We start from the raw sequence: 21,424 nt of genomic DNA on the forward strand, positions 1-21,424 counted from the left end.
CTGGTGGGTTAAGCACACAAAGGTGGCTTTGTGATGATTATAATGAACCTCGGGTGAAGACTAGGTTTTCTTAAGAATTAAATTAGTTTAGCTTATTAAGGATTGGAAATTTAGCAATGATATGTGTCCAGTTTAGAGCGTCATTTTTTCTCGCAATCTCTCTTCTGATCATATCAAACCACATGTCACATCTATGACATGTCCTTCTTATCTTTTAATCTCTCTACTAGTTTACACTTAAGGAGCATTCCAATCTTTAACATTAGAAATTTTTTGTTTTTTGTTTTTTATTTTTATTTTTTATTAATAATTATATTTATTTTAATTATTACTCGTAATTATGTAGATGTAGTCTCATGTTTAATTTAAAAATATACTTGGATGCAATGTCAACTCCACTTTACACAGGTGGATGTGGCATATAGGACAAGTGATGACATTCGACAAAGTTATCGGAGCTCAACTACCGACAAGAACTAAAAGCAGGATATTTCTTAAACACGACAATGAATGAGAGATATTTCTTATGTCGGTTAGGGACTAAATTAAAACCTATAATATTTTAGTGGAACCAAAAACATAGTTAATACAAATATTTTTTCTCAATTCAAGTACCAGTGGTAGTGAAGGAGAAGCTTGTCTGACACTAATCATTGATTAATTAGCTATAGATTATTCTTCTTTGTCTGCTAATCCGTAATTATTCGTCAACTTTAGGAAGCACAAACGTAAAACACACTTCTAATCTCTTCGTCTTATTCTTCCTTCCTTTCTCTTTTTCCACAATTGAACTTGAATTGAAGAAAGCGAAGAAAATTTCGTCAACAGAGAAGAACAGAAAAAGCAAAACGCGATGACAGAAGAGGGATTCACACTCCGCCGTTGAAACCACCGTCGCCGCCTTCCCCTTCGCCTCTCTGTTCCTGATTTCCATGGACGCTCCTCGTAAACACCAGGTAATCGAATCATTCTACACCATTCTTCCTCGATCCTCTCACCGATCATTTGCATTCTGCATCGGCAAACACCACGAGCTTCGATTTTCTAACCACTTTAATCCATGGATTGTTGTTGTTATTGTTTCGATTGTGATGATAATTGAAGGTTGTTGTTGTTGTTGTTTCAGGTGTCACTGAGAGGAGCGAGTGCGAAGGAGATAACGAGGGATGATCTTCTCCAGAAAGTCTCCCGCGAAAGAGAGCTTCGCAATTATGCAAAACGCGCTGCTGCTGCTGCTCTCTTCATTCAGGTCCATCATCTTTTCATAGGAAAATTTCCATATTGAACTTGCTATTGTTTCTTATAATCGAATTAGCAATCTACTTTTGTGATTTTGTCAGTTTTGTCTTTGTGACTGTAATCAAAATGCTCTATCTCAAACATAGCTTCATTGATATTGGATAGTGTGTTTATGACTTTATGGTATGTTCTCCGGTTTAGATGCATGAGTTCACTTAGGGTGAGTCTTAAAGTTTTATTAGGTTCTTTCGCTTGATGCTTTAGTTTTAGGTAAAAATGCTCGATTCTATTTTTGTTCAATTGATGAGTCCAATATTGTGTACCCGGGGCCTACTTCATGGTAAACTTGACATTAGAAAGTTATGAACCGCAGTTTGTAAATCTCTTCGTTGTTTGCATTTAAATCTCGTGTTTGTGTTGAAACTTGTTGTGGAGAAATAACGTCTCTTTCTTAATGTTGAAAAAGAGGGTATGGAGGCGCTTCAAGGTTATGAAGATGGTTTCCTTGCAGCTTCAGCAGGAGTGGGAGACAATGGTGAATAATTATAGTGGGGTGAAGACAGCCGTTTGGATTTCAGACAATTTGTTGAGACCATTTTTGTTCTTTATGATAAGCTCCTCAACTAAGCATCAGAAGATCCATAGGAAGAAGATAGACTCTGTGAAGATTTGCTTTACAATCCTTTTGGAAAGCCTGAAATCTTCTGGTATATTTCGTTTAGATGTTCTTTTGTTGGATTTCAAGTTCACGTTCTAATTATGTTACTCATTTTAGTGTGATAGCATGCCAGATACTTTCTGTTGCTCTATTTTTTCTCAGATTTGAAAGTTCATAGGACCTTTTTTTATTCTTGTTTAACATACCTACTTAATACATTTCTACTTGATATTTTTGTTTTGTTTAGATTCAAAGCAGAACTATTGCTTTCTGGCAATTGGTACAACTGAAGAGAGAAGAATATGGAGTTACCAGGTGCAGCAGCTGACTTCTCTTGGTTTTCTGATTCTTTCGGAGTTTAGTGAATGCAACTCAGGGGCTGAAGATATTACTATTGTTACATCCCTGGCAATGCGTGTCCTTGTTATGTTAACTGATTTGAAAGGATGGAAAGGCATTACAGATGACAATCGCTTAGATGCAGATTTAGCAGTGAAAGATTTAATTCAGTTCTTGGGGAGTAGTAAAAGTGGTAGTTATGTTTCTATTGCCAGATATATTAGTGCATTGGATAATTATTCTTCTAAGTCTAGAATTATCACCCAGGCAGACGAAAACTTTTTCATTACAACAAGTGCAATAACTTTAGCTGTGCGGCCATTTCATCTGACAAACTTCAATGTCGAAGGGCCTGGAATGCTGGATGTCAACCATGCTGTTAAGCAGTATATTGTATATCTACTGACTATTCCTTGGCTTGTGCAACATCTTCCACCTGTTCTCCTCCCTGCTTTGAAGCACAAATCTATTTTGTTCCCATGCTTCCAGAATTTATTGGTAAGAATCATTGGAGTAGAACAATTTCACCTGCAAAATGACTCTACTCTTTTATTTTAATGACAACTTGGTCTCTTTTATTCTTTTTTATTCTGTATGAACTTCTTGATTTTTTTTCTTTTTTTTGAAGTCGCCAATAGATCATGCAAATATAATCCATATGTATTCTTTAATGGAAGTAGTTCCAAATTTTGACTTTGGATTTTTCTTGATTATTCTGTGTGCACATTGGATTTTTCTTTGCATAAGTAATTTGTTTGATGTTGTAGTTCTAAGTTTACTGTAGACAAGCCTTTCATTCCAAATAGCTAAGTTTTGTATTTTATAGCATCTGTTATTTCATAATGGATGGCGATACAAATAGTTGTTCTGCCTTTTTTTTAATCTGGTACCTAATTATTATTTTCCGACTATTTATATGTGCGAATATATAGTTACAATACTTCTGAACTGAGAAATCAGAAAACTCTTAATGGTGGTTTGATATATAATGGTTCCTTACTTTTTTTCTATAATATTCCAATATATAATCATTCCCCTAATTATTTTTATAATATTCCAGTGTATAGTCACATTCCCTTAATTTTATTATTCATGGTGAAGGTCAACCTCTAATTTACTAAGATGACATTTTCCTTTGATAGATGAAATTAGAATTATGAGCCGTGAATTTTTATAACTTGAAGTTTACTATGCCTTCCATAAAGCATAGGCCTCCATTCATAAGGTTATATGACTTCATAGATTATGATTTATTGTTCAAGCATATCAGACTGATCAAACTCTGACAGGTGATGACAGATTTTGAAAGAGAATGTTTTAATGGAGATGTCAGAGTTGGACAAGTCAGAGAATGTTGTCTCTTTCAAGGCAATTCCACCAGTTGGTTGGGCTCTTGCTAACATCATATGCCTTTCAAGGGGGAATGAGAATGATTCTATTGACTCTGGATCCTTCAATCAAGGTTTAAACTATGCATTATATGTCCATGTTGTTATCATTCTAGCAGAAAGCTTACTGGCTTGTCTTGATAATATTGGATGGGTTAGGAAGAGGAAGGCCCTTCAAACTGATGTTGAAAGCTCAAGGCAGCCAGTTGATTTGGTTCGACATGAGGGTGAGGCAACAAATGAGTCATTAATAATGTCATTCATGGATCAGTTTAGGCCTGTTTGTCAGCAGTGGCATCTCACAAATCTTTTGGCATCAATAAATAGAGATGCCTCCAACAAGGCTGAGACTTTGCTCTCAAATAGTGTGGAATCTTTGGGGAAGCTAGATTTGTGTGATATTGCACTTTTTTACTCCAACTTAATTAGAATTTTTTCGGTCTTGAGTCCAATTCGTGGCTCATTACCAGTCCTCAATATGCTATCGTTCACTCCTGGATTTCTTGTGAAATTGTGGGGTGTACTGGAGGTTTCCTTTATCTCTGGAGACAAACATATTTCTGATAATCACAAAAGTGGAAATGTAAAACAAAAAGCTTTAGAGAAGATGCAAAAACAGGTAAGTAAAGATGGGACTAATAAGTGGGTCAGCGTACTTCATAAGTTTACGGGCAAGTCACAAACTGCAACAGGTGATACAGATCCCACTGGGAATCACTCTGAGCCCAGCAGAGTGAATGAGGATTCATCAGATATATGGGACGTAGAACCTATGAGGCATGGCCCACAGGGCATTCCAAAGGATATGTTTTCTTTGCTTCATCTTTTCTGCGCGACCTATTCTCATCTGCTTTTAGTTCTTGATGACATAGAATTCTATGAGAAACAGGTAAGTGCTTAATTTTCTTCTGTCCTTGCCCTTTTGCGAATGAATTCACATTTTCAGAACCTCACTTTGCTGGACCATTTTATGACATTGCTAGGTTCCATTCAAATTAGAGCAGCAACGAAGAATTGCATCAATGCTGAATACCCTAGTGTATAATGGCCTGTCCCATGTTAGTAGTCATCATAATGGGTTCCTCATGGATTGTGCTGTCAGATGCTTACATTTAATGTATGAAAGGGATTGCAGACACCCTTTTTGTCCTCCTGATTTGTGGCTTTCTCCTGCTAGAAAAAGCCGGCCTCCAATTGCTGTTGCTGCCAGAACTCATGAAATATTATCAGCCAACCTGAGATTTGATGATTCATCAGCCTCCCTGAGTGTAGGTTCCGTTATCACCATGACTCCTCATGTGTTCCCTTTTGAAGAGAGGTAACTTCTAAATTTGTGACAACGAAGAGGACCCTTGCTTCTAGTGATAAATTCTGTTCTATTATGCAATTGTGCTATTCTATACTTTATATTATCCCTTTGACGCTTACCAAAAAAAAAATATTATCCCCTTGACATTTCCACTGTCACACTCACATTCAATCGGTGCTTCAGAAGGAAATTAAGGGAAAAGAGCTAATGACCAGGGCTGTATCCAGCATGAATTGATTCATTAGTTTTTCATTTTCTTCTCATATTGGTAGAAAGTACAAATGTTATAAAAAGAAGTTAATCTTAGTTTGGCTGTCTTTGTTAATTCAATTAGTTCAGCAAAACTATTTCAGGTTATCTTTACCACATAATTTTTTTTTGGTTAGGTGTATCCTCACCTTAGTTATTCTTTTTGTTCCTTCAGCTATTGTGGGTCAAGTTGGTAATTAATCAATGAACTATTATCAACTTAAGTTACTGCTAATATGTCCTTGCCATCCCTCAAACTATCGTAAAATATATGTGTGGAGAATCATTTGGAGTAATATTCCTCATGTATCTCATGAAATAATGGATATTTCATATTTTTTATTATTTGAGTAGTAATTTATTTATGAACTATACACTATATGTTAAGCATTAAGAAACCTTAAATGAAGAAAATCAACTAGAATAAACTTTTTAAAGGGTGAAAGGTTGTCAATGAGAGTGTGGATCAATGTAATTCAATTGGATTTTCTTTTCACAGTGATAGTAAAGGGTTTTTTAGATGGGTATTTGATTTGATTGTGAGATGTCATCAAGACCATAAGCATTTGTTTTGATATAACACAGTATACAGTCTCTAATAGAAAGTAATTATGACTTAGTTCTTACTGAAATAGAGTTGAGATGTTCCGTGAATTCATCAAGATGGATAAAGCCTCCCGAAAAATGGCTGGTGAAATTTCTGAACCTGGTTCACGAGCCGTTGAGATAGTAGTACGTCGAGGTCATATTGTTGAAGATGGATTTCGGCAATTAAATTCCCTTGGACCAAGGTTGAAGTCATCCATCCATGTATCATTTGTCAGTGAATCTGGCCTTCTGGAAGCTGGTCTAGACTATGGAGGATTATCTAAAGAGTTTTTAACTGACATATCAAAAGCTGCATTTTCCCCTGAGTAAGTTTTATATGTTATTTTTTATTTTCTTGCATTTGTTTCAGGTTTAGTTCCTCATTCAGGAGGGCTTTTGAAGGCTGAAACTTTTTTCCTTTTGCCTTAGATATGGACTTTTTACACAAACCTCAACTTCAGACAGGCTGCTAATTCCAACTGCATCTGCAAGATATTTGGACAATGGTTTTCAGATGATTGAGTTCCTTGGAAGAGTAGTCGGTAAAGCTCTTTATGAAGGAATATTGCTTGATTACTCCTTCTCGCATGTTTTTGTAGAAAAGTTATTAGGACGATATAGCTTTCTGGATGAATTGTCAACACTTGATCCAGAGCTATACAGGAATCTTATGTATGTCAAGGTAAACCCAAGCCAAGAGGCATACACATGCTGTTTTTATTCTCTTTCTTAGAATTTCTTTCTCAAAATTAATCAGGAACTTTCACGATCCCTCACGTTTTATGCTCGGGTCCATGTTTTTTGAATTTTTACTTGGTTTGATGCTGGCTCTCAATATACAATATTCCTCCTTCTCTAGTTGAGCCTCGTTCATCCGCAATCCTACTAAAGCATCAATAACATTGTATATTAATATTAATTTTGCTCAGAGAGCCAGTGTCTTGGTGGTAGGCAGCTGGATAATATTAACTAAAATAAAAATATTATTCATGAAATCTTAAAATGCTTTAACATGATCTAAATTGCTTCACTATGTTAGGTTTAATTTCGGATTGGGATTATTCTTCCCTTGAGTACTAGTCATTGTCTCATTTTTTGAATTAACTTGCACATGTTTGACTCAGTAGATACTGTGTATGCCTTTTCTTGCAATTTAGCATTCCACCGGAAGGTTCACATATTCATTCATGCAGAATTATGATGGTGATGTCAAGGACCTCTGTCTTGATTTCACAGTTACTGAAGAATCATTTGGAAAAAGGCATGTGGTTGAGCTCAAGTCTGGCGGCAAAGATATTTCTGTGACAAATGAGAACAAGATGCAGTACATCCATGCAATGGCAGACTACAAACTTAATCAACAGGTTTATCATCATTGACTATAGTCAAATGCAAGTTATTCACTTCTGTATCATGATTCATGGGTGTATATAATATACGTAACAATGTCGTAACTGCAGATACTGCCCTTTTCAAATGCATTTTATAGAGGATTAACTGATCTTGTATCTCCATCCTGGTTGAAGTTATTCAATGCGAATGAATTTAATCAGGTATCTTCTTTGCTAAATGTGTTTTATTTGTGAGTTTACTGTTCCTCTTCTCTTGTGCATAGAGAGCAACGAATCATTTCGGTGACACAATTCTGTATTTAATCAAATGATGTAATGTATCAGTGTTGAAGTAGTCTTTTTATTTGTGCAAAAGATTGTCATGATAAGAGAAGAAAAAGTCTTCGCTAGAGTGGCTGCATCAAGATTAAGAGCCGTTTGGTTTACCGTTAGAAAGTATGAAAAAGGAAAAATAACACATCGGAGTCACTGTTTCCGTTTTCATACCTTTTAACGGTGAATCAAACAGACTCTAAGTTGTTTACTCATCAACTGCAGCCAACTCGTGATGACTCACTTTGAAATAAATGTTTTTGATAAGTTCATGTTTACCATATTTCTGAGTTATACAAAACTGCAGTTGCTTTCAGGTGGCAATTACGATATTGATGTTGATGATTTGAAAAATAACACGCGATACACTGGCGGTTACAATGAGGGAAGTCGGACAATCAAGATCTTTTGGGAGGTATTGTTACCACATGTGTGTACCTAATAATATCTTGGCACCTCTGTGTGTGTGTGCGACTTTGAATTCTGTAGAGTTGCTTGCTGGGCATGCATGACTGTTTATCATATTTTCTTCAAACTCGGCTAATGCACCATGAAAAAGTGAGCTGGGCATGCATGACTGTTTATCATATTTTCTATAAAGAGCTGCTTGACAGCCACACATGCCAGAATTTGGGGAGCAAAGCAAAAGTAAAAACAAAAAAGTGAATTGTTACAAGGTAGGTTGATAAGAACCTTGGGAGAACTATTGGATCCCAATCCATGACCGTGCGGGCCAGTTGTGCAGTAGCCCTTTGATTAGTCCCTCTAGTCCGGGTGAACACTGCAATACCAACATCACCACCCACACTGCTCGTTTGCTGTGTCGATTGATAATAACCTCGGGAAAACAATACCACAAAAGCTAGGTGTTGTAGTTGGAGAGTCCAATGCCTTGTAAACCCCACACTAGAATCCCATGCTTCCAATGTGAGACTCAAGTCTCATATGTTACCTTACAATTGGATCCTAACATAGGTAAACTAGGATTGCTGACTTGATGCAAAAAGTTGCCTTTTATTTTATTATTTTCAATATATTTCCATATATGTTGGACTTAATGATTCCATTCAACAATAATGGAGAATTTCTTTATGTCAAAATTTGATATAGCTTGTTCTTCTAGAATTTAATACAGGTAATACAATTGGATGGTTGACAAGAGTCAATGTTGTTTCTGTATATTTTCTGCTGTTTGAGATTGTTGAATTACTAATGAAGTGAATCCTTTGGTTAACGTATCAGGGGTCACCCTCTTCCCCTTTCCCTCTTCAAGTAGAGGCCTTCTGTTCTTTCTTTTTTTCAGTGAATTAGGTTGAATTACGTCTCCTCTTAGTACCTGATTCTTACAAATTTGCTAGTGTGTAAATTTTGTGCATGTCAATTACTGAAGAATGTGACATTTGACCTTTATTTTCAACCTCATGATTCGTATTGAAGAGTTTATGCATGCTATTTATGCAGGTGCCTATTTTAATACATCAATAATCATTTTCTGCTTTCTGCCAACTGTTTGCAGGTGATTAAAGGTTTTGAACCCGAAGAGCGTTGTATGCTTCTTAAATTTGTCACCAGCTGTTCTCGTGCTCCATTACTTGGATTCAAATATTTGCAGCCACCTTTTACCATCCATAAGGTATGTTCTTGACCATCTATGGGTATTAAAATCATTTATTCTAGCACCTCTATTATCCCATTTTCTTTATTTCTGGTAATGAAATAAGGGATGGCTTGTAACTTTTCTTCACTCGAGCAGTACATTAAGCACAACAATAGAGTTAAGAAGAACACCTTACACTTCTAATCAGTACCTGGAATAATTTGTTCCCCTAGATGGATTTTTATGTGCTAAGCAGTATATAATATATGCTTAGTGCTTTAATTGCTTGCTATCCATTGAAAGATTGTCTACCTACCCCATGTCGACTTTCAACATTATAAATCCCAAAATACAACGAGAATCTATATTTTTACATTTTATGCATGCAACCAAATCTTTTTAATTCATAGTGCTGGAAAGAGAAACAAGAAATTTAAAATGTCCATATAAGCTTTTTCTGAGGCTCTACTAATAACATAATGGGAAGTCTAAGAAAGGAACACTTTGGTTCTAACTTCTAATACCTAATAAGATGACATGATGAACTCTGTTTTACATGCGCAACAATCACCTAGCATTGTAGTCCAAAGTTTTACTTTTATCCTTCTGAGAAGGGATTCCTTGCAAATTTTCGAGTCCAATGGCTTTGATGTTCAGCATCACCCTCACCAAGTAGGGGCTTCTAGAGTGCTTTATTTTGCTTCTTGGATGAGGTTTTCATTTTCAGCAGTTATCTTGACATTCTTTTTAAGAATTCAACATGGTTGTTAAAACCGGACCGGCCGGTTCGACCGATCGAACCAGGAACCGGACCCTTGGCCGGTCCAAAGTAAGCACTAAACCGCATGGTTAGAAAACCGGAGCTGAACCGGACGAACCGGTCAAAGCCGGCAAAACCGGGAAAAACCGGCCGGTTGGCGGTTTCAGCCAGTCCAACAAAAAAAGGTATTTTTTGCGTTTTTTACTTTTTTTTTGGACAAATTGGGAAGGTGGGCTCAGCCCAGGATACATCCAGTCCACAAAAAAAGGGGAGTTACTAGTCTTCCAACTAGAATCAAACCTGGAAAAAAAAAAACTAGAATCAAACCCTAGTCTTCAACCTCTTCAGTCTTCACCTTTGATCTGCCGTTGCGCCATGCGCCGCCGTCGCCAGAGTTCTCCGCACGCCGCTGTTGCTGCAAGCCACGCCTTCCTCTTTTCTTTCACTTCAGTCTCTTTCTTTACTCTTCAATTGATTCTTGGTTTATTAACAAAGAAAGAAGGTCTGAGAATGAGAAATAGATTTACCCAATTATAGATCTCTGTTTGGGCATTTCGGTTTGGGATTATAGGTGATTGTGATGAAATCAAGCTTGTGGGGGACGGCTAATTAGAGGAAAGAAAATTGATGCTCTGGGTCTGATGCTATGCTCGTATGATATGCCTTGGTTGCTTTCATTAATGGGATTGAATGATTGAAGGATTAGCCTTGTTCGACTTTCAAACTTCACAGGAAAGGATATAGACATTTAGTGCTGAATTAGAAGTGCTTCTTGTTAAGGGTTGTGATTCTCTCCTCTCTAAATTGTTAATATGTTGTTTTTTTTAACAGTAGACTTTGTTAATTGTTTTTTTACGGGACTTTGTTAATTGTTATTGTTATGGTGTTGTTGTTTTTCATTTCAGTCAAGTTTGGATATGATATTTGAAGTAGGCTTTGTTAATTTGTTCTTTTTTTTTATTCAATTTAACAACCCTATATACCTTATATATTATATATTTATTTTAAAATAATATTATTTAGTTTACATCGGTAATACCGGTTGGACCACGGTTCAACTACGGTTGAACCAGTGAACCTTGAACCAGTGCCCTCACCGGTTTAATTACCGGTCCGGTTTTAATAACCTTGGAATTCAATAATCCGTTTAAGAACGAAAATATTTGGCCTCTCGTAGCAAGCTTTTGATTTTGAGGACTTTTTCTGCCCTTTGTCCCTTCTTTATTATTGCCTTTAAAGTATCATTGATCCTACAGTGGAATTAGAAGAGTCCCTGGAAGTAATGCATTTTTTTTAATGAGTACTAAAATATCTTGATTTCCTTGATTGATGTCACTTGCTCTCTTTGTTTACCTAGGTTGCATGTGATGTCCCACTTTGGGCAACGATTGGCGGACAAGATGTAGAGAGGCTTCCATCAGCTTCAACTTGCTACAATACTCTTAAGGTACCACTAATAGAGTAATAGGGGAACACATTCTTGACCATATGCTTGGAGACATTTCGTGTGATAGGGTCCTGCTTGCAAGTATTTTTCAAAAAATCTATGAATAAATGTATTTGGGATTTGGCTGAGATATTTGAAAGTTAAGATTTCATGTTGGCTAAGTTATGGCGTATAGCATGGGGAAATGTCATACCCAAAAATATCATATAGATAGGTTTTTCGGTGATATATTGACACTTTTGTCACAGTGATATATGTATATGGGATTTTGGATATCCCTTTAGTGATTTAGCCAGGTCATTGAGACAAAAGTGTTGGTTTTAAAGGAAATCTCTTTTCATAGGTTTGAATTGTTCACAATGGTTTTCTCCTTTCAATGATTACAGCTTCCAACATACAAACGTTCAGGCACTTTGAGAACAAAGCTTCTATATGCTATCAGTTCAAATGCAGGGTTTGAACTTTCTTGATTTGCTACAGGTGGTCAGTATTTCTTTTCATTGTATAATGAAGTCATCCCAATTTCTGTTGCATCTGCTTTGATAAATCATGCTCTGCAAGATTATTGCATGTTTCTATGCTTCTGTTCACCTGTCCTGGATTTTAACTTCATTGATTTGCTTGAGGTGGTTGGTATTTTTTTCAATATATAATATAATGAAATCTTGCCAATTTCTGCTGCATCAACGTTGATAAATTATGAAAGCAAGAATAGGACATGTTTTTATGCTGTTCAAGTATTCCAGTATTTGGTTGTTTATTGGCTGTGCCCACTCTAGTGTGAATAAAGTTCTTATGTCTTAATTTCATTCAATAAAAAATCCATTGGAAATTGGGAGATAATGTTGGCATCAAAGATGTTCTGAAGAGACAAGCATTTAGTTTTGGAGGGAAATTTAGAAACAAGCCAAAATAAGAGAGAGAACTGTTTCAATAATAAGGTTACTGGGATATATAAATAGGAAGTCTGAAGTCCAAATGACCTTATTCTGAAAACATTCTTCTCTCTTATTTGGCGTGTTTCTTAATTGCGATCTTAAGAGGTAAAATTGACCTTCTATTCCCTCTTCTCATACACTCCCACTTTCACATGGTGCTCTTTGTATCTATATTATGTGTGTCTAAAAATCATTCATTGGATTGTGACTTAACAGAAATTTAATGCAGCTATTGGTCTAATTAATCACATGCAATCTTTTGCAGTTTAGTTCTTATTCAAGGAGTTCGAGAATAGTCTATTTGTCTGTGCGACTTTTATATGCCAACTTTCAGTCAAGTAAATTGTTATTGAGCCTGGTGATCATGTTCCAAAGAGGCAGTATAGATCAAGCACCACAAGTTAGACCAAGGAATCTTTCAGACGTGCTGTTTTTGAAAAAGAAAATAGCATTCTGGTCTAGTCTGAATATTTATCGTTGCTTCCAGACTCCAGAGCCAAATAGAGTAGTGACTGCAGGCAAACAACTAGTATGTGCCATGGCTGCTACTTCAATCTTCCATTATCCCAGTTATGGAGATTCTGTTGCGTTCTCATATTGGAAGCGATATTATAGTAATTGTTTAAGCGGGTGTGTAAATGCAAACGGCGTTGAGAATAACATTTTAGTGTCTTACAACAGGTTATAATTGTACAATCAAAAGTGACGGGGTTATGAGAAATTTTCCTTCGCATTGTGCTGTGAAATTTTCACAAACATTCATCCTTTCATGTAGAGATTAATTCTGTTACATCTTTCTCCACCCCTTCCCACCAATAAAATGCATATATACAAATGTTGATATATCTTATTAGAATATGAATGGATGGTGTAAGACGAATGTTGAGTCTCTTATGAGAATTTTATACACTATAGGGATCCAAGGCTCAAAACACCAGTAGAATCAATTGATGATCCTGAAATTCGCCATTTATACATCCTCTACCATTTGTACCAATTACGAGTTAGTGTTTTTTTTTTGGTAGATAAGTGAGTTAGTGAGTTAAAAAGTAGTGTTAAATATATATTTAATCCTGATAAAAATATTATATTATAATTTTACTCTAATTTTCAGTCTCTTTTTTTCCTTTCTAAAGTAGCTCAAATTTAACCCTTCATGTTAAATTAGCATTATTATTAAATGATGATGTCTTGTAACCAAGAAGGAATAATGATGTCTATGATTAATTTTGGACTAAATAACTCATTCTCATTGACTAAATAGTCTGACGTCAACATTATTAAAATAACTTAACTTGATATTGTCGGTTTAATGTCAATGGCTAAACTTAGACTGCTTAAAAAATTGAGACAAAGATAATGTATTTTTAAAATGATAGACCAAAAAGAAATTTTAAGAATTTATAGGAATAAAAACATATTTAACCTAAAATATATTTAAAACAAAAGCAGTTCAAAAAGAATAATGTTTCATTCATACTCCATGCATCCGCCTAATGACATAAGGAAGAAATGAGAGATATCATAGATAATGTAACAAGAATAGAAGATGATTGAAAATGAGATGGAAGAGAAAGTAAAGTTTGAATGAATGAATACTTTAAAAAACGTTACAGTATTTTCTTGAGGTGACAAAACATTTCACACCTTGGATGAACACTGTGAAATGCACTTTTCATCATAGTAATTTCCAATGGATACCCTCATGTTTAAGCTTTGTTAACAAGTGAAAATTAAAACGTTACGTATGTATGATATCCCATGGAAAAAAAGAACCTTGAAAATTTATTAATCCAGAAAAGAATTAGATTCCAAAGAGCACCATGAGGGCGAGTTGATGGCATTTGATGGTGTAGAATGCCTCTTAGGGTGGTCAAAAAGCTACATCATAGTTCTTGTTCCCTCTCAGTGCCAATGACACAAACTCAGGTAATCCAAACCTTCTTTCAAACACATAACAAGCAATAAAATCAGATTTTTGGTAGTGGAATTGACAGGGAAAAAATTCTAACAAAATTGCTGAAACTTGTTTTTCTTCAGAATGGAGAACACAGCATCAAAACATGAACTCATAAAGCCAGTAATCCTCAAAGCTGGTATTCCTTTGGCCTTGTCTTTGGCTGGTGTCATCTATGCCTGGATCAGCACAAAGAAAAGGTTATCCTCTAATTTATCAGCAAATCATGCAAATTCCCCTGAAACCAATTCTCACCAGGAGCATAAGCATGAAGAAAGTTGCCATAGTCATAGCCTTGCTTCTATTGAAGATGAAGGATGCAGTACTACCTCAATGGATGCTAGTGTTTTTTGTTTAGAACAAGAGATTTCTGGCCTAAGAAGCCAAATTGAAGGTATGAAAATAAGAGAATTGGCCTTGCGTTTTCAGTTTGATCAGTATTGTGATTTGAAAGAGCAACAATCTCTGCTTGGTGAGATGAAGAACATGATGTCTCTGGAGACCGCCCGCGTGGACTTATTGGATAGGGAGATTTCATCCATGGAGACAGAGAATAAGAGATTGGAGAATTTCGCAGTTCAATATCTCAGAGTTGTTGAACAGATTGAGTATTGGAAATCTGAGAATAGAATGCTGAGGAAAAAGCTTCAGAAGCTAATGAGGAAATCAAAGGCGCTAACACGCCTCACAAAGGAGCAGGCTTTGAAGATCAAAGAGGAAGAAGCAGAAATTTCAAGAAACCGTGATGCCTTGGGAACAAAAATGAATGTTATTGACAAATTAGAGGATGAAATGAGAGAGCTGCAAAGGGTTTTAGATTTATTGCAGGATGAGAAGAATGAACTTCAGAAGAAGCTTGACATAGCAGAAAAATCATATCATGAGTCTAAGGTAAGCATCAGATACACATAAAACCAATCATTTAAGTATGTGTTTGGATATCAGTCAGTGCAACGTGAGCGTCTTTCGTTATAATATATAAGAAGAGTTATGTTCACTTTTTGGTCTTGAAGTGTGTGCTAACGTCCATTTCCACTGGTATTAACATCCGTTTGCACTGGTCCTAATAGATATCCAAACATGACTTGTTGAAATCTAAAAGGTCTCTCAGATCCACTATCTAAGATAAACAACAATCAATAATAGAATAGGGTGTTCATGAGTTCAATTTGATTAAGGTGTACACTATTAATCAATCATATAGTGGCCTGTTATTGGTTATGTCCCTATTTTTGTCTCTTGTTCCCTTAATCAAAGTAGAACAATTGAGTTTTTTTTTTCCGCTTTCAATGGGGGACAAGAAAAGAAAATAGATTATCTCAATTTGTTGGAATATCTAGCCGTTTGGTTGTAGACCAGACCAAAGAACACTTATTGGAGCTTCTTTGGTACATTTTCTAGTAGACAAGCTCCAATAAACCTGTACCCGTGTATCCAAACGATTCTATGAAATCTTTGATTTCTTTGATGGAGGATTATTAGCATTAGCATCCTAATCATTACATTGTTAGGCTTTCCATTTGCAGACTGAAGCAGGGGATGTAAGTAGGGAAGAATACAAACAGCTTCTGGATGAATTGGAGAGGACCAAGAAGGAAAGAACAGATGAAGCTAATGAACTCATCCACTTGCGGTGGACCAATGCTTGCCTAAGGCATGACCTTATGAGGCACCAAGAACAACAACAACAAAATCAGGATAGAAACCATATAGAACTGGAATTTGGAGGAAGCCATGAAGTTATCCATTATGACTCGGAGCATGAATTACGCCACCATTCCCCTTTGGAGCATCATAGTTTTCCTTCCTCTGAGGAGCATCATAGATACAGTGCTTGTTCGAAAAGGAAAAAGTTGCTTGGAAGGCTAAAGAGATGGGTGGAAGGAAGTGAAAAGCCAAGAGTGAGGCATTCTGTTTCAAGAGGGGTAGAGAAACATCATGTTCCTGCAAGGATGTCATGCTCTAGTGATATAGTTTGAGTTACATTCCACTCCATCTCATACCATTTACCATGTAGTTGTCTCATGTCTGCACTTGAGAGAGAAGACAGAAACTTACTTTGGATAGGAGCAGGACAGTGAGAGTGTGAGTATGGCTATTCAGATAAATGTTTAACAACAGATATGCAATTACATCCATGTCTTTTCCCTGATACATAATGATCTAACTATTATTCTGTTTTCTCATTCAATAATACTCATCGAGTCCATAATTTTTATTCTGTTGCTTATCACTGTGTATGGAAAAAGAAAAAAAAAACTGAAACAAGCATTGCCCACTATATTATCACTTAAGCACACCATTTGATGGTTAATGGATCATTGTTTAAGAAGTGGTGCATGGTGCATTGGTGACACAACCTTACGCAAGATTGATATTGTGTAGCATCTTTCTTTAAAAACTATGGCAAAAAATAAATTTGATGTTGGATTGATTGTAATGTAAGTCTCACATTGCTAATGTTAATGAAGGAAGAAAGAGGTCAAAGAAAACACATTGAAAAAATCTCACATTGCCTAGCATGATGAAGGGTGGGAGAGTCCAAAGGGATATTGAGACCTCAAGCTCCTTGTTTCAACATATCAAGTACCAACCCTAGGAAAGACTTTAAGCTTATATTTGTGTTTTTTTTTTCTCTTATACTCTTGTTTTAGAGTATTGTTAGTAGATGTAGTTTAAATATTTGCATTGGAGAGTGTGAGTGTATTAGGGTCATGGGATGATTGAGAATGAAATCTATGTTGTAATAATTTTCATAATAGTGTTTATTCTCTAATTGTCAGTTTAGACAACGGTTGTGATTTTTCTTTGATTATGGAGCTTGTGTTGCTGAGTGTGGTCCTGCTTATTTTATTTCTTCCGCTGATCTGTTCTCCATCATTACAAACATGACAAATTTCTTTTCAATGAGCATCTGAATCTAAGCAGAGTTTCACTTTCCAGACCTTTTTTCTTGGCTTAAATAAGTTTTTCGTCCCTAACCTTTCCATAATACCTGGTTTTCGTCCCTCGCCGGAGCAAAGGTGGGGTTTAGTCCCTAACCTTTGCCAAAACGTTTGGTTTTCGTCCCTTCGGAGCTCTGGGTCAACGCCGGAGCTCCGGTGGCCCATGTGGCAATGCCACATAGGATTAGTCAGGCCACGTGTTATTATTATTATTATTGTTAAATTTTGGATCTCATCCTCATGTATAAAATTGAATTTGGTTTTAGTCCCTGGAATAGTAGTCATGATTTGGCATGCATCCTTACATAGAATATTGATCTGTGTTTTGGTCTCTTATTGGACATTAAAAGGCTACTTAGGAAGAAAAAACGTGTTAAAGTATGACAATTGCTAAGGCCACAACATAATTTCATGCATAAGTCAAAATATTCTTACAAAATGATAGTGGTCCATCCACAAAGACATAAATTGCACAAGTGGCTTAACTTGGCTACATCAATAAAAATAGTGGTCCATCCACATTAGCACGCACAGGAGCAAGCTGGAATGTGACAAATCCTCAAGAACCAGCACAAGAGCAAGCTGGAAACCAGGCACCAACAACAGCTCCAACCCCTCCAGTAAGTTTTCACCATTGACTTATGCATGAAATTATGTTGTGGCATTTGCAATTGTCATACGTTAACACGTTTTTTCTTCCTAAGTAGCCTTTTAATGTCCAATAGGGGACCAAAACACAGATCAATATTCTATGTAAGGATGCATGCCAAATCATGATTACTATTCCAGGGACTAAAACCAAATTCAATTTTATACATGAGGATGAGATCCAAAATTTAACAATAATAATAATAATAACATGTGGCCTCACTAATCCTATGTGGCATTGCCACATGGGCCACCGGAGCTCCGGCGTTGACCCAGAGCTCCGGAGGGACGAAAACCAAACGTTTTGGCAAAGGTTAGGGACTAAACCCCACCTTTGCTCCGGCGAGGGACGAAAACCAGGTATTATGGAAAGGTTAGGGACGAAAAACTTATTTAAGCCTTTTTTCTTTGAACATTTTCTGAATGTACAACCTAAAGAAGAAATCCTTGTGTGGTAGAAATAGGGCCAGAGAACATCGATAAATTGGTTTAGGGACCAACTGCGCTTGGGTGTTGGCTAGAGAGAAAATCCATTAGGCCAACAAAGAATAAGGCAAGTAAAGCCCATCTCTTGAGCCCCCTAATATTACTAATTAGTTGATAAGCAGTGCCGTTGTTGTGCTGCCGCAACCACCGCCACATCCCTCACCTCCTACAACCACCGCCCGCGTCACCTATGCGACCACCTTTGTTCATCACCAGCGTCACTTCTATGCTGATAAAGTAGAAGAAGTGACATCAAAATTGAATATCAAATTTTTGCTTTAAAAGCAACCGATTAGGAAACTGTTGCATGTCTTTTCTAATAATGTCTTTCCCGATATTTGAACTTGTGATTTCATTCTTACAGGGTCTAGTTTACTTACCACTAGAGAAACATCTTGTTTGTATTATGACATTAAAGGCAGTGCAAAAACTATAATGGAGGGCTAAAGTATGTTAATATATTTCAATTACTGATTTTTCCACTATGATATTTATGTTCTGTTTGACTAGATGAAAAAGGAAGAAAAACTCTTCAAACTTGAGCACGTACAAAAGCCTTTTCCCTTTGCACCTTATAAAGAGAGTATAACTACAAAATCCCTTTCTATGAGCATAAATCTGGTATCAAAAACTGGTCCCATAGATCTTTAAATTATCATGGCATTCCATACTGTAGATTCTTGCATCCACTTTAACTTAGCAATTTCACCCACTTTATTCCATTGCAATAAATAACCACTAGGTGTAGCCTTTTTATTTGTTGATCATAGTTCCTTATAAGTGCACACGATTTTTCTTCTCCTAATTGTTCATGCAAAAACATTGCTGCATTCAAACATGACACCAAGCTTCCATTTTATCTATGTTTTTCTTCTTTTCCTTTGTCATCATACTTCTTCACAAAAGATATGCCCAAACTGTGGCACTATGCAAGTTCCTTATCCTTTGAGCACAGAACATAACTGTGGTGACTCCTCCTATAAACTTCGCTGTGATCCTCACTCTCAAAAGCTTTACTTTGACACCCTCAATGGAAGCTCCTATGTTGTTCTCAGAATCATGTCTTCTATCCAACGCATGGTGGTGCAGCCATCACCATGGCTTCCTCATTCATGTGTCAACCAGGACATGCCTGTGAGCAATGGAATTTGGCTAAACCAATCACTCCCTTTCAACATAACTTCATCAAACACAGTGTTCCTCTTCAACTGTTCCCCTCGCCTCTTGATTTCTCCTCTCAACTGCACTTCTTCAAGCCTTTGCCACAGTTACTTGGAAAATTCAGGACATGTTGATACAAAACTAGCGCATGAGTGTGCAAGTGATCTTCACCCTTGTTGCACTTTTCTTGCTGGTGGTTTACCTTCAGCCTACAAAATCAGGCTTCATAGTTCTGGTTGCAAAGCATTCAGAAGCATCATTCATTTGGACAAAGATAAAGCTCCTAGTCAGTGGGAAGAAGGACTTGAAATTCAGTGGAAACCTCCACCAGAACCTCTCTGCAAAACACAGAGTGATTGCTCTGGAGACTCTAAGTGTTCCCCTGTTGATAAGAATCCAAACTTTCACTGTCTTTGCAATAAGGGACACCATTGGGACCCTTATATACCAAACTGTGTGAGGTATAAGGAAAAGAGAAAACCCAAATGGAAAACCAGCTTGAAGGTCTCAATAGGGGTTATTGCATTTTTCTCTCTAGCTTTAGTTCTTGTCATCATAACAAGGTCCTTCAAACTCTCTAGCTACAGGGAGAAGCAGAGAAAGGAAAGAGAGGATGTGCTGAAATTAAGCACTGGGGAGAAAAAGCCTTACAAGATGTTTCAACTGAAGGAAGTGAAGAAAGCAACAAATGGTTTTTCTAAAGAAAGGATCTTGGGGAGTGGTGGGTATGGGGAAGTTTATAGAGGTGAGTTTCAAGATGGAACATTGGTGGCTGTGAAAAAGGCTAAAGTGGGGAACTTGAAAAGCACCCAACAAGTGCTTAATGAGGTTGCAATACTTTCCCAAGTCAATCACAAGAACTTAGTAAGACTCTTGGGATGTTGTGTGGAATCTGAGACCCCATTAATGATCTATGAGTATATCTCAAATGGGACCCTCTATGATCATCTTCATGGTAGGTTTTCAAACTTTTTGGATTGGAAAACAAGGTTGAAGGTTGCTTTACAAACAGCTGAAGCATTGGCTTATTTGCATTCTGCAGCACACACTCCAATCTACCATAGAGATGTCAAGTCAACAAATATATTATTAGATGATGAATTCAATGCCAAAGTTTCAGACTTTGGTCTCTCTAGATTGGCTAATCCAGGGCTTAGTCATGTTTCAACATGTGCTCAGGGAACACTAGGATACTTGGATCCTGAATACTATAGAAACTACCAGTTAACAGATAAAAGTGATGTTTATAGTTATGGGGTCGTGTTGCTAGAGCTTTTGACTTCACAGAAAGCAATAGATTTCTCAAGAGATCAAGATGATGTTAATTTAGCAATTCATGTGAGTCAACATGCTAGCAATGGTGCAATCGTGGAAGTGGTGGATAAAAGGCTACTTTGTGTGGAACTCTCAGGGGAGAAAATGATCACAAGCATAAAACTATTCTCAGAGCTTGCACTTGAGTGTCTGAGGGAGAAGAAAGGTGAAAGGCCTAGTATGAAGGGCGTTGTTGAACGCCTCATGTGCATAATTAGGATTGTGGATCAAGAGTGAAATGCAGATGAGGTTTCTGTTTGATAATAATAAGTGCATGCACTGTTTAATAGTTTAATACTCTAGAGTCTAATTATTTATGTTGTAAACCTTGAAAGATGTATTGTTATAACAAATAGTTTAGTTCAAGTACTACATGTTTGATTTATTAAGCAATGTCTCTGCTTCGAGTATTGTGTTTAGCAATAGGATATATGTGTTTCTAGCTCAAATACGATTTATTTCTGTGGATGATGACTCTATAACACCAAAACAAAAAGATATGAGATGTATTGATATGGCAACAAGGTGCAAGTCTTGATAGATAATGAGTAGCACACAGAAAGGAGCTAAAGTGATTCCAAACTGGATTTAATTGGATGGAGAAGAAATATCAGAATCATATCCCTTCTTCTTTATAAAGTATGAATTATTCAAAAGTATATGCAAGTGTTGGAATCTTTGAGAATGGTTTCCTTACACGTCCATAGTAATCTTCCTTTCACAATTCAGGAAACCAT

At 36.6% G+C, this 21,424-nt stretch overlaps 3 protein-coding genes across 12 annotated transcripts; all 3 read left to right on the top strand.

Moving 5' to 3' along the window:
- Positions 1-375: 375 nt before the first annotated feature.
- LOC130730265 (E3 ubiquitin-protein ligase UPL7) lies at positions 376-13,038 on the top strand. Of its 9 annotated transcripts, none has more exons than XM_057582228.1 (15): positions 384-956; positions 1,127-1,249; positions 1,706-1,946; positions 2,145-2,734; positions 3,536-4,513; positions 4,608-4,942; positions 5,818-6,096; positions 6,200-6,312; positions 7,007-7,134; positions 7,231-7,323; positions 7,742-7,864; positions 8,951-9,067; positions 11,149-11,238; positions 11,625-11,721; positions 12,442-13,038. In XM_057582228.1, the coding sequence occupies exons 1-14, from the start codon at positions 933-935 to the stop codon at positions 11,706-11,708; spliced, it is 3,318 nt and encodes a 1,105-aa protein (XP_057438211.1). In that variant the 5' UTR covers positions 384-932; the 3' UTR covers positions 11,709-11,721; positions 12,442-13,038. The 9 variants fall into 9 exon arrangements, 6 of the variants coding, with proteins under 6 accessions (XP_057438211.1, XP_057438208.1, XP_057438209.1 ...); XM_057582225.1 differs by having other exon boundaries at positions 385-956; positions 6,200-6,452; positions 6,964-7,134; positions 12,447-13,038; XM_057582226.1 differs by having other exon boundaries at positions 385-956; positions 6,200-6,452; positions 6,964-7,134; positions 11,625-11,718; positions 12,447-13,038.
- An 890-nt stretch (positions 13,039-13,928) lies between these two features.
- On the top strand, positions 13,929-16,351 carry LOC130730266 (protein CHUP1, chloroplastic-like). Of its 2 annotated transcripts, none has more exons than XM_057582230.1 (3): positions 13,929-14,105; positions 14,217-15,024; positions 15,660-16,351. In XM_057582230.1, exons 2-3 carry the CDS (start codon positions 14,218-14,220, stop codon positions 16,110-16,112), a joined length of 1,260 nt encoding a protein of 419 aa, XP_057438213.1. In that variant the 5' UTR covers positions 13,929-14,105; position 14,217; the 3' UTR covers positions 16,113-16,351. The 2 variants fall into 2 exon arrangements, with proteins under 2 accessions (XP_057438213.1, XP_057438212.1); XM_057582229.1 differs by having other exon boundaries at positions 13,930-14,105; positions 15,645-16,351.
- A 2,636-nt stretch (positions 16,352-18,987) lies between these two features.
- Positions 18,988-21,244, top strand: LOC130730267 (wall-associated receptor kinase-like 20). Its single transcript, XM_057582231.1, has one exon. The coding sequence runs from the start codon at positions 19,050-19,052 to the stop codon at positions 20,922-20,924; it is 1,875 nt and encodes a 624-aa protein (XP_057438214.1). The 5' UTR covers positions 18,988-19,049; the 3' UTR covers positions 20,925-21,244.
- Positions 21,245-21,424: the final 180 nt, after the last annotated feature.

This window comes from Lotus japonicus, chromosome 1 (assembly GCF_012489685.1).
Source record: "Lotus japonicus ecotype B-129 chromosome 1, LjGifu_v1.2".
In the NCBI taxonomy this organism is placed as follows: domain Eukaryota; kingdom Viridiplantae; phylum Streptophyta; class Magnoliopsida; order Fabales; family Fabaceae; genus Lotus; species Lotus japonicus.

Bases quoted from the DNA above. Each gene is read 5' to 3' on its own strand.
- LOC130730266 (XM_057582229.1), top strand. From the start codon at position 14,218: ATGGAGAACACAGCATCAAAACATGAACTCATAAAGCCAGTAATCCTC. The intron at 15,025-15,644 runs GTAAGCATCAGA...TTACATTGTTAG, and splicing joins AATCATATCATGAGTCTAAG to GCTTTCCATTTGCAGACTGA.
- LOC130730265 (XM_057582225.1), top strand. From the start codon at position 933: ATGGACGCTCCTCGTAAACACCAG. The intron at 6,453-6,963 runs GTAAACCCAAGC...TCATTCATGCAG, and splicing joins GGAATCTTATGTATGTCAAG to AATTATGATGGTGATGTCAA. The intron at 9,068-11,148 runs GTATGTTCTTGA...TTGTTTACCTAG, and splicing joins CACCTTTTACCATCCATAAG to GTTGCATGTGATGTCCCACT.
- LOC130730267 (XM_057582231.1), top strand. From the start codon at position 19,050: ATGACACCAAGCTTCCATTTTATCTATGTTTTTCTTCTTTTCCTTTGT.